The following is a 12,609-nucleotide window of genomic DNA, read 5'->3' as shown; positions in this document are numbered from 1 at the left end:
AAGAAGAAATTGTTCCATATTTTAAAGTTGCCTTTACGGGACCCATTAATGAGCAACTATGCCCTTTTCTTGGCATCTTGCCTGTGTATATCAATTACCACAAAGTCTATATTTCTGTGCAGTGCCCACAATCAAGAATCTAACAAGAAAAGAAAAAAGGGAATCACAAGCGTGCATGCATCCAAAAACAATTATCAGAACTAGAAGCAGCGGTTTGTCGGTGGGGCAGCTCCATTAATTCATGAAACATTTCTTTTTTTCTCCACCAATTACATTGTACATACTACAAATATAAAAATTTAAACTTCAAATTGAGTAAAAGGGGTTAAAATTAACCACTGTAAATTCATACATAATCTCCAATTGACAAGAATTTAATTCCTCGAATTGGATGAAAAGAAAAGATAGTGGAAATAACTCTTCACCTTGAGCGGTTGAGCCCACGAAATTGGAACTCGTTCAAACATCAACATGGCAGCTCTGCACCAATTGATACTTAATCGCTGGTCCAACCATAATGCCAGAATTCCGATTTCCAAGATTTATATAGGCAGGACAATTAACGTATAAACGGTATCTTCCAGAGATAAACGTACCAACTTTCCATCTAACTCTTCCATTAACTTTAATGTTGATCAAAACCGTCCCAGCAAATTGATCTTGAGTTAAAGCATCGGTATAATATGGTGCAATAGGAACTGAATTTCCATACAAGAATGGGGACCAAACCGTAATATCCTTGTGACCCTGGTAAGTAGAAGGCAGCAAAGTTGGCAACGTGATTTGTTGGCCACGGTAGGATGCATAGGCATCAAGTCTATCGTAATAAATGCCAATACGGTCATTGGGGTTGCGAGAAGAAAGCGTGATTTGGAAGTCGGACGTGAGCAAGTTGGGAGCTGAGACGTTGAAGGCGTAAACGGTGGCGTCTTGTAGGAGGAAGTGTGGTTTTGTGGGACGTAGGATGAGCCATACAAGGAGAATGATGAAGAGAATGAGGATGATGAAGGCGAGTAAGGCCACGAATAGGCGGCGGAAGAGCTTCTGTTTCTCATGCTCGTAGTGGCCGCAGTCCTTGGCCGACATAATGGTGGTTTGGAGGGTGTTGGAAGAGGGTGGTTTCCGGCAATAGGGGATTAGTTAGAGGAGGAGATTTGGTTGAAAGTTGGAACTGGCTGGTATTGGTAAATGGCTTTAGCTTTGTGGTATGTTTCTAGATTTTTGAGAGTGTGAGAGATCGCTATCGATGTTTTGTGGTGTCATATATAGCATTCATTGGGAGTAGGATTGAGTGGAGGTGCATTTAGGATATGAAGGTTATGAAAGCAATACTAGCTCTAGTAGAAAACAAAAGGCATATAAAAGAGTATTCATGCATTTGATCTTATACATGCTATAGTAGGATAGTACATTAAAAAATTAAGTAGAAGTAAGCCACATAAACTAGTGTTGTATATTGTGGGTCAAATGTGATGAAATAATTAATTAATTGTTGTTATGATCAAGGAAATGTTAGCGTTGCTAATGGGAGGTGAAAATTTGTGGTTTTTATAACACACAATTTTACACAGAACCATGATGGAAGTGTTCTTCTACATAAAGAAATGTGGAGATTGTGCAAAAATGAAGTGGACGGTGGAAATAAAGCCAAGGGCATTTGTTTGTTTGTTGCAGTGTGACCTTATCTTTTAGGGCAGATGCGTCTAAGCAAAGGCTACAGGATTCACGAATTATGGGAGGGGCCCTTCTTGTTTCACACTCTCATGGATGACATTTGGTAACTTGTAATGGCATCATTCTTTGGCCACCAACCTCTTGGCTATGGAAAGAACTATGATTGATATGAAATTAGCCATGCACATGAGGTAAGTTGCACAATTACTCAATTTTCTCTCAGTTCTCATCATAACATCAAAGAATATGTCTAACCAGATGAGTTGGATTCAAGATCATATTTTACAGATATAGAAATTGGACAAAATTGCTTCATCAATACAAGATTGATTGGGTAAGCTTATATAGGATCTTATTTAATTTTACTTTTTTTGAGTTTTCAAAGGGAGAAAAAGGGATAATGCAATGGTGGTGAACAAGGATTGTAGAAATTTAGCCATTTGGATAAGAAATGAGGTGTATGCTATAAACCTATGCTCTTCTCAAATTAGCAGTCTTTTCAATTTCAAACATTTTGCTTGATATCTGATCGAGAATTTATTTAACGTTTAATTCTTTTCAAGAATATAAAAAAATTAAATAAGTCTTCATAAAAGGGAGTTGGAACAATCTGCTTGTTTTTTTTTTTTTTTTGGGTCACAGCAATAGTATTAGTATAACTTATTTTAACCTAATTTAGATAAATTGGGAGGGGAACCTAACCGACGAGAACCCGTCGAAAGCAGCCACGTTCGAGTGGTAAGGTGGGAGACAAGGATTCAACCCTTGATCTCCCACCTACAACACCAAGACTTTAAAGTCTTAGGGATGACTAACAGCCTTTCGAAACAATCTGCTTGCATTAATTGTGTAATTAATATTCTTGTCCTCTGCATGTGCCTTCTACAGTAAAGACGGTACACAATCAATGAATTTCTTTACAGATATTTACCATTCAGTTTATTATATCCATTTTAATTTTTGTGTTTCTTAATAAAAAAATTATCTTGAAATGATCAGAGTTTGACGAGACTCTTCCTGTTTGATCAGCGAAGGTGATGGAAAATGGTTTTCCAAGAAAGGGAGAAATTATTATAGATAGTCCAAGTTTTTTCTTTTTTAATGGATAGTCCAAGTTAAGTCTAAGTTTAGTATGCCTAATTAACTACCCTTGTAGACCTGAGATACTGCAGACAATTTGTAACTTTTGTTCATATCATGTAAATCAGTAAATAATTAGCATTTTATTTACCAAAAAAATTAAGTAATTATTTGCTTTGTATCCTAAATGCAGAATTACTTTCAGAAGATAGAATTTAAGATTAGTATTCAGTACAACTAGAAATCTACCTAATCCACCGGACACATTTCACTGCACCATCTGGTATGGTTTCCCCTCTCCTCTGGATATGGATAGAGCTTGACTACTAGTCAACTTTAGGACAATTTCACAATGTCATCAACCACGTGTCCGTTCAAAAGCATTTATTTTAAGTTGGGACAAACAGTACGCCATTTCTTTAATAATAACAATAAATAAGTAGTAAACTTTTGTCAACATCTCCTATTTTTTAGAGTTTTTTTTTTAAAAAAACGTACTGTATCAAATTAACGTATGTGACATAAACAAGTAATTAAAAAATACATTCATAAAAAATGTAAAAATTCTTTGAGAAAAAATGGCAATCCAAACAGGGTGAATTTTTTTGTCTCCGAATTTTATGTACTATTGGTGTATTACGACCATTTTATAACTTTAGTACAATACAAAATTTTGTTAAATCTCAGACATCAAAAATTACAAATGTCTGTAATATTACTACCTCTATTAAAATTATGAGATGTATATGTGTTACACATCATACATTGCTAAAAAGTATTACTTACAAAATGAAACTAGAAATGCAATACTAAGTACTATTTGCCAAAAGCAAATACTATGGGCAGTTTTAATCAGCTATACAAATTCAGAGCTTGTTAAAGGCAAATGATGCGAAAGGCTAATTACTTTAGGTGACTGGTCGCATCACATGATAAGATGGGGACTTCCCTTCTACTATACGTATTCAAGACCAATTCCCATATGTGCTATAAAAAACGTTAAATGAAATAAAAGATTGGAGAGTTGTGGAATATTAGAATATAGATAGAGTAAAGGACTTTCTATTAATTAATAAAAAGTTGATTCTTAGTAGGTCCTTTGGTCCCTTTAAGAAGCTGCAATAGAATCTCAGAATATCCTAGACATCAGTGTTAAGGAATGGCTGCAAAAAATATCAAACACTTTACTCTTATACCCTGTTTGGATTGCAGATTTTTGGGAGAAAGTTTACGTTATTTTGTGAATATTTTTTTTACACGTTTTCTAATCGTTTTAAAAAAAACTGTAGTAATTTTAAAAATAAAAACATTCAAAAAATACTATAGTAATTTTGCACGCATCAAAAGTATTAGAATAAATTTTCTCCAAAAACTCTTCAAAAATTTTGATCCAAACAACCAATGTAGTTGAGTTAATCAAAGACATTACTAGCTTTATTTTGGCGACACTAATATATAGTTGTATACTTCCTCTAACGCTTAGTGAATTTCTTTCGTCTATGAAAACTTTAGCCATATCATGTATGTGCTAAACTGCTAATGACGAGTCAGATTTTAATTTTTTTTTAAAAATAAAGTTAAATTGAAAAAGATAATATAAATCAGGACAATAATTGTGAGTTTGTGAATTTACATAAAAAGTTAAATGCGATTTAAGTGTATTAAAAAGTGTCTACTGGATATCTATTGAAAAAAAAAAAAAACCCAACATCTTTTTATTGACAAGATTACATACAACTCACATACTTTCTCCTCTTTTCTTTTTGTGATCATACATGAGTTTTTAACAAGGCAATTTGCTGTCTTGTCTTATTGATCTTTTGTTTGCATGACTACATACTGTACAAGCTCTTTTTTTTTTTTTTTTGGGTATTGCCTTGAATAAATTCACATTCCATAAAAGCATGATTCTTGTAATTGTTTCGCTTCAAAGCCAAGGAAATTTTGAACATACGTGGTTGTTTAGCTCCATCATGACACCACTTGCAACAACCGTTTGAAAGCACAAAGATGAATGGAGCCAATGCATTTCCAATTTTACCATTGTCAACTACTCCTATCCAATCGATCATGACTTGGATTGGACCATTTATAAGATTGAATTATACTTGATCATATTTTTTGTTCAAGAATTTCTGCATCAAAGGTCGACATTCCAAAAGATATGATGGTTGTTGCATCTACTGAAAATGATGGTGCTTTTCTTCCCCAATCTCGATATCATCATTTCTTCTTTGACCCTCTTTTTTGGTGAAATATTATGGTGGAGATGATGTAGCTATCAGATACAAGGGATATTACCCAATGAAAATTTCATGTCCTGTCTAAAATATATTAGGTAGGGAGCAACTTTATCATAGATGCAAGATTGGTGTCTTAAATTTTTTTTTTTTTAGATTGATATATAGTCACATTGGTTAAATCTTGAAAGAATAGCTTCAAAAGTTCACATGATTCACTGCAAAAGTTTACATGCTGCTATATGCAGGATAAATTCCCTCCATTATAAAACCGCAAGTATTTGGGGCCCCAAATTCCAATTTCATGGACTAAACACGTTGGGTCTTCTGCTGGCTAACAACTCCACCCAGGTGGTATGATATCCATAAGCCAAGAACCACAAAAAACAAAGGATAAATTCACAGAAGTAAGGACAAACATCAATTTAAGTTTATACTATTTTCTATATTTTCATGTTATTTATGTATTTCTTTTTTATCTCAGCCAAAAAAAGAAAAAAGAAATTATGTTTTCCTTTTTCTTGGGTTTTTGTTTTTGAAAGAAATGTCTGGTTAACTTCAAAAGTTAGATAAAAGATCATTGATCAAGCCTCAAAAATTGAATTGATTGTTGAATTGATAATTTCCTTTTTCCACAATTTTTGTTGAAATGATAGTTTTCTATTTTGAGACATTGATTACCTGCATTTCTCTCTTTTCTTTTTCGTTTCCCTTCTCTGGTGGAAAAGGGCATTTCTCTTTTCCAAGGACGAATAAGCCTTTTTCATGGAACACAAGCCAAGGATATTACGTCTTCACAACATTTCCAATTTGCATGCAAAAAGTTGAATATCTTAACCTTTATGACCCCCAAAAAATAGCTCCTCTGGATGGAGATATTCGTTTTCAATCTCATGAAGCTTCACTAGAATATCCACCAAAGTTATTGAGCCATAGACGACAAAATCCAAAAGCAGAGGTCACAAATTTTAGAAGAAATAAAGGTGCAAGAAGCTTCACGCGTGCAAGATTCTGTCGGAGATAAGAGAAGTGGTAAAGAAATTGAACACAACACCAGGGAAGGAAGAAATGAATCTTTTTCAGAGTTTAATGAAACAACTTTTCAATTGAGTTGAGACAGGATAAGAATGGAATGATGAATTCTGAATTGAGTGCTCACAAGTGAGGATCTCTACAAGGGATTGGGTTCAGTCCAAACTTTCTTTGCAGATTATTTGTGGGCTCTAACAAAAGAGTGCTCCAACTCAACTCAGTAAATTGCACCCCTAATCCTAATGGAACCTCTAATATCTTTAGCATTGGTTTTAATTTTAATGTAAAGTGTAAGTAGGTAGAGTTACATATAGTCAAGCCCCTTAGTGGGCTTGGCTAGGGGAGGGCCTTTAAGGTCCTCCTCGTCTGATTGGGGGTTAGAAGTGGATTTGGAAAAGGAGGGAGGTAAAAGAAAAGGCAAAAAAAAAAAAGAAAAAAGAGTAGAGTTATACTTGCATGTATAATTAGTATTTAATTTTATGCAATTTCAGGAATATATAAGACAATGGCCTCAATCTTAAACACAATTAGCTTGTATTTCTTAAGATTTTAACCAAAGTATTAGTTGGATCGTCATAATATGAAACATCTTTGTACTATGTGTCCAAAAAAAGGGAAAAACTTTTGAAGGTAATTCTCCTTTGCATATCAAGAAAGATTAACGCAAAAAAGAAGCTTGCAATCACCAAGAACGTATGAAAATATTTAAAAAGATGGATATTGCAGAATGCATGAATCTAATGAATGTTGTATTTTCTTTTTTTGAGCCCAAATATTTATTCTTTTTTTCCTTTTTTGTTTTTGTGCATCTTTTAAATGCTATAGCCTCTAGCTACGTCTCGTGTTGAATTGCTGTAGGCTTCAAAATAGTTGATGAAATCTTTTGGTGCATTACGTTTGTGGATGGTAGATCATTTGGAATAATTTTTTGAAAAAAATACTGAAATATTTTTTCGATGTGATGTATATCGGATAAAAAGATAGTTTAAAAATATATTTTCAATGCAAGCAAATAAATTTTTACAAAGAATCCACTGTCCAAGTTGAGGACCATGCAGTAAAAAAATGAGCAAATTAATATGAATTTGGACGGAGTTATTTGACTAGGTCATTTGTTGGGCCATAGCCAAGACATATGTTCTATGATGAATTGTAGTAGAACTATGTAATAATTTCTCATCAGAATCATGAATCCGTTCCTATTCACTGGACAGAAGCAAGAGCTGAGCTGCAAGCTGTATTGATTTGTTAAAAATATTTTACCAACTGAGATATTTTTGACCCTTACATACACTAGGAGTCAACCATAAGTTGCTTGTATAGGATAGAAGACTTCAGACCATTGTCAAGAGTTTTCTAGCATTTTATTCTTCGTAATAAAACCAGAATCTCAAGCCCACTTCATCATTTCAAGTTCGTGTCATTGGTCAATAATTAAGACCTTACCCCATATTCTAGATCCAGATCTAAGATGACAAAACAAGTTGAGAATAAATGGCCTCTCCAGAGTTGAACATTACCATTAGGGATAATTTCATAAACATCCCTTGAGATTTGTAACAATTCCATTGAACTCTTTTGAAGTTTCAAAAATTACACGTACCTCCCTTGATTTGACAATTTTGATAACTTAACATTAGCTAGCAATTTAAATGAATACCCCAAAATACGCTCAACTTATAATGTTTAGTTACTTTCCAAAGTAATTATTAGCACAAATATAAGGAACGAGTGTCAAGTTTTCAATACCATATTTATTGTTTTAATTACTTTCCAAAGGAATTATTAGCACAAATATAAGGAAACGAGCATCAAGTTTTCAATACCATATTTATTGTTTGATAAGTAATTATGACAATAGTTCTACATTATGATAGAATGCTTTTAATGGTGATTTACTGGGGATAAATATTCTTCTAAATTGGAGATGAAAATATTGCCATGCTACTTTTAGAGTTTGTGAATTTTTAAATTGCTGGAATTACCATAATTTTGTAGTAGTTTTGACCGTTTCGTTTTGAGTTAGTGTGCCTTTTGATTAAAAAAATGGTCGACAAATAAATATTGGAGGATCGCATTCTAAGTCGTTCAAAAAAAAAAAAGTCACCAGTTCAACAGTCAGGGTCGATATTTATACATTTCTACAGTTTCACTAGCCAAAATATATAACAAAAAAGGAATAAGAAGAGAAAAGGAAAAGAAAAAATAATTATAAATCCTATTCTTTGTATATACACATCCAACAAAAGAGTTTTATTAAAATATTAAGATAGTATTATCATTTTATGTGTAATTTTCAAAACCTTGAGGGAGCTCAATGAAATTGTCATAAACCTCAGGGAAGGGTTGTAAAAATTTCCCTTACAGTTAAATTGGAAGCAGAATAAAGAACTGCCACGAAACACAGAGCCAGTGGAAGAAACGGTCATGAAGAAGCCAGGGAATATGTAGTCAGCAAAACATCGTCATGAAGAAGGCTCAAAAACTCAAATAGAGAGATCACATCATACAAAAAATATACTCCAAAAACTCTTCAATTTTATTCGGTCAAATCCCACAAATATGCTCATTTTTCTTCCAGCACAAGGCTCGCCGTCATGTTGTTAAGGCACTTGCTCAGTGCATTACTGCAACTTACAAAAGATGAAAAGAAAGCCATGTGTTTCTCTAAACAACACCAGGATATGGCTCTAGGCTATAGTTTAGACCTTCAAAATCAATAGATTGCTCCTCGGTAGCATCTCATTCTGCCAAAAAGGATTTTCATATACCATTTATCTCTTAAACTGCAAAGGAAGAAAATAAGCATGCATATATCACCTTTTCGACAGCTAGACAATATTTTTCTGTCTGTTCAACTTACAAGAGTGCAACAACTCTCAAGAACAAGAGAAACAGTACTGTAGTGAACCGAATCTTACTCTGTAATAATTAAAAAAGGTTGTATAACCTATTTATTCAGTCTCACTTAATTCCTTAAGGTATTATAGTTTGACTCCTGCCAACCTGCCAGGTAACCATGACATAAACTATGTGTAAAACCTGTTTTTGCATGTAAATATAAATATACCTTTTAGGCAATACTGGATATAGACCATCCTTACCCAGCCAATGTTTTAGGAAGAGAATTGGAATTATACTTTTACATTTGAGAAATGAAACTTCAATCCATCCGCATTATAAAACTGTACTACATTAATAATGCTTGCTACAATCTTTACTAAGTAATAAAACTTTAGAATGCAGCTACATCATCAACTGGTCTAAATCACTAAATATGCAGCATCATAACCAACTAATAACTCATTCTAGACCAAGTATCTTTCATGCTTGCCAGAATTAGAGTACCATGGAGACACAGAAAACTGTGCTTATAGGCCAGTAATATTTCATAATCAAGTTGTGTCAGCATGCTAATCAAATAATGGAGATCGAATAACATCTTTGCATTTGTACACCAACCAGAGATAAAAAAAACTTTGACAGAATCAAACATAGCATGTCGTCACACTCCATGTAGAAACAGTGGTCCAATCGATGCTGAGGAGTATTTTGTGCTCGAAAGACAATCTTAATGCAGATCATAAAATTCAAGAACATTTTCAGATGTCTTTTATGCACCATAAGTTACAAGTGACACTAAAAAACTTAAAAGTAGATTTTCACTTTAAGTCAGAAATTGTTTCCCCATTAAAAAGGAGTGGAAAAGTGCTCCTCACCATGTCCTTGAAATCGCAGACCATGCCAACTATGTTATCAGAAACATATCAATCATTTTGTGTTTTACATGTCAGCCTGACCTAGCAATGGCAATATTAAATGTAGAACTTCGAAGGAGCCACTTCTGACCTAAACACATAACCCGTCATCCAACTTAAAATTACTCTAAATTAAGTAGTGCATCTAGGCCACGTTCTCATCAACATCAGCTAAATTTCCTACAATTGAATCTATTCACCTGTATTCACCAAACTTCCAATGCTATGTAAATCAATTAACTATTTTTCTCATCTCAATGTACCTCAGAAGTCCAATTATGCTCGGTGATCTAAAGAAAAAATAAGGTCCAGGTTGAATTTCATTTTTTTTACCATTCTTATGCGCCTTTTTTTTTTTACCACTAGCAGATCCAAAAACTAAAATTCATATGTCCATTCATGCTACAGTATATGTATGTCCTCACGTTTCAAGACCAATTATCTGTACCACACTAAACATCAGCAGAGATGCAGAGAACTAAGCACATTAGACTGGCAGTAGAGCAAGCAATAAGGAGTGCATATACCTAGCAGTATGCTCATGTAGAGTATCTGCAATTGAATGGTGCAGACACTGTTTGGTTGCCAGTGGACAGTGTCCTCAGAAATGCTCCCATTGAATACTTTTCTAAGTCTTTAGACACTCGACTAATCATTTTCCATTGATCTTCTATTATGTAAAACCAACAACCTTTCCACAACCATCAACATAAGATCCCTCAAGTAACATGTGTTCACAAAATGCAGTAAAGGGCCAAATCAGTAGGTGGTGAAGGTAAGATCTATGTGCTTCTAGTGTAAGTGCCAATATGCCCTTCACCTGAATCCAGAACAAGGAATAGACAGCACAACAAAGAAAGTGCCAGATTGCAATTTCATAGACAATCAAGGCAACAGCAAACATTGGACCAACCAATAACAAACAATATCACATCATGCGAGAAAATATGAATACTGCAATACCAACTGTACACTAATCACTATGTAAGAACCTACGACAATACTGTCTCAAGCGTAATGGGAATTACACTACCAACACAGCGTTTCACAAACACAACATCAAGTCACAGTGCCCCTAATTCAAATGCCAATTCCTAATCATCATATTACATTGCTTATACTCACTAATCAAGGCACAATAAAATTGCATTCTAAGTATAAAACTACTAAGAACTTTAAAATTTTCATTGATTTGATAAAAATCCCATTTCACCTCAAATCCCTCAAAGGCCAACACGGCACTGTCGAGGTCCACCGGTTAAAGTCCCATTACTCGCATTAGCCGAAATCCCTACCGATAAATCCCCGCAAAACGCCTTCAAATACCTCCTCCTAGCCTTCCAAGCACCCGCCTTGAACCTCACCTCCATAAGCATCCTGACATTAAGCACCACATTTCCATTTTTCCCTCTTTCCCCATTAATCCCATTCGCAATATCTCCATCCAAATAAGCCTTTACCGCAGCCAATTCCGCCGTGAACGAGGTTTCATTCTTCTTCCCCTGAGAAAACGGCGGAAGAGTAGTTTGGGAAAGCTGAAAATTCTTAAAAATAAACGGCCGCCTCAACGTTGTCGTAAAACAGAGTGATTTTTCCATTAGGGTTCCGAGCAGTAATTTTCACGTCGAAATCCGCCGAGACAAGGGTACTCGAGGAGAGATTGAAGTTGGAAACCGAGAGCGAGTCGACTCGGAACTCGGGAAGACGGGGGCGGAGAACCAGCCAGATGATGAAGAGGATGGTGCCGAGGACGATGACGCCGGCAATTATGAAAGCGAAGAGGCGGCGAAGGAAGGTGGCGCGGCGGATGGCGTCGGGATCAGGCTGGTGGTAAGCTGGTCCGGTGTAGTATTGTTGGTTGTAGTAAGCAGCAGGTGGTGGTGCAGCGTAGGGGTAGGAGGTGTTGGACGGCGGCGGTGGGTGACCATTGGTGGTCGGAGCTGGGTAGCCGGTGACGGGTCGGTTATTCGGGTCAGCCATGGAAGAAGCGGAGGAGCATGAGGAGGTGCAGGGGTGGCAGGGCGGTGGTTATGAAGTTAGTGGAAGTAGTGGGAGGAGGTGAGAAAGTCGGCAAAGAATCCAGCAAAGCATCCTCGATACTTTCTTTTTTTTATTATTAAAATAGTACACTTAAACGGGAAAAATTACATAAATAGTCCTGAATATTTTTACTCTGCGAGTTTTGGCCCTTCACATTTGAAATGTGACATTTAAGGCTTGAGAAAGTATATTAATAAGGAAAAATGATAATCACATAAATGGATTCACATATTTTTACTTATTAGTAATTTTTAGGTCTACACCATATCTAATGATCAAGTTTCAAGTTTCTTTTTTGCCTAAAAAGATCAAGGATGCATCGAGTGACTGATTCTTTTATGAGTCTGTTTAATGGGTGCCTTTAACATATATTTCAGGTATCATATTTTTAAAAATATAAGATTAATTAGGAAAAATAAATAAATACAAGAGAGAATGGGTAAGATTAAATAGATAAAATATATAAATGCAAGGGACGATAATAATTATTAATATGTGTATATACATAGTAATTAGATGAATGTTAGGTGTGTTAACAAGTGTCTTATAGGTACCTATTAGAAAAACCCTTATTTTATACCAAAAATGAAAGCATAGTATTTTTTTCTATAACAAGTGAATAATTTTTCCCGCTACAATAAAAATTCCTTCAACCTATGAATTTTTTTTTTGTTGACACATCTTCAAGCAAAAAAATAGACTGAAACAAAATTTTTAGACACAAGGATTCTGAAGCATGGGGCCAAAATGGTTCATTTCGAATATGTTGGATAAAAGACAATGAA

The 12,609-nt window shown here is 34.8% G+C and overlaps 2 protein-coding genes across 2 annotated transcripts; both read right to left on the bottom strand.

Moving 5' to 3' along the window:
- Positions 1–213: 213 nt before the first annotated feature.
- On the bottom strand, positions 214–1,304 carry LOC113761263 (NDR1/HIN1-like protein 1). The gene has a single exon (XM_027304167.1). It carries the CDS (start codon positions 1,084–1,086, stop codon positions 460–462), a length of 627 nt encoding a protein of 208 aa, XP_027159968.1. The 5' UTR covers positions 1,087–1,304; the 3' UTR covers positions 214–459.
- A 9,416-nt stretch (positions 1,305–10,720) lies between these two features.
- Positions 10,721–11,862, bottom strand: LOC113762833 (NDR1/HIN1-like protein 13). Its single transcript, XM_027306454.1, has one exon. The coding sequence runs from the start codon at positions 11,762–11,764 to the stop codon at positions 11,330–11,332; it is 435 nt and encodes a 144-aa protein (XP_027162255.1). The 5' UTR covers positions 11,765–11,862; the 3' UTR covers positions 10,721–11,329.
- Positions 11,863–12,609: the final 747 nt, after the last annotated feature.

This window comes from Coffea eugenioides, chromosome 1, assembly GCF_003713205.1.
Source record: "Coffea eugenioides isolate CCC68of chromosome 1, Ceug_1.0, whole genome shotgun sequence".
Taxonomy (NCBI): Eukaryota; Viridiplantae; Streptophyta; class Magnoliopsida; order Gentianales; family Rubiaceae; genus Coffea; species Coffea eugenioides.
Note: the sequence above shows the minus strand (reverse complement) of the source record. Positions and strands in the feature narration are given on the sequence as shown.

Coding starts and splice junctions, on each gene's coding strand:
- LOC113761263 (XM_027304167.1), bottom strand. CDS start 1,086: ATGTCGGCCAAGGACTGCGGCCACTACGAGCATGAGAAACAGAAGCTC.
- LOC113762833 (XM_027306454.1), bottom strand. CDS start 11,764: ATGGCTGACCCGAATAACCGACCCGTCACCGGCTACCCAGCTCCGACC.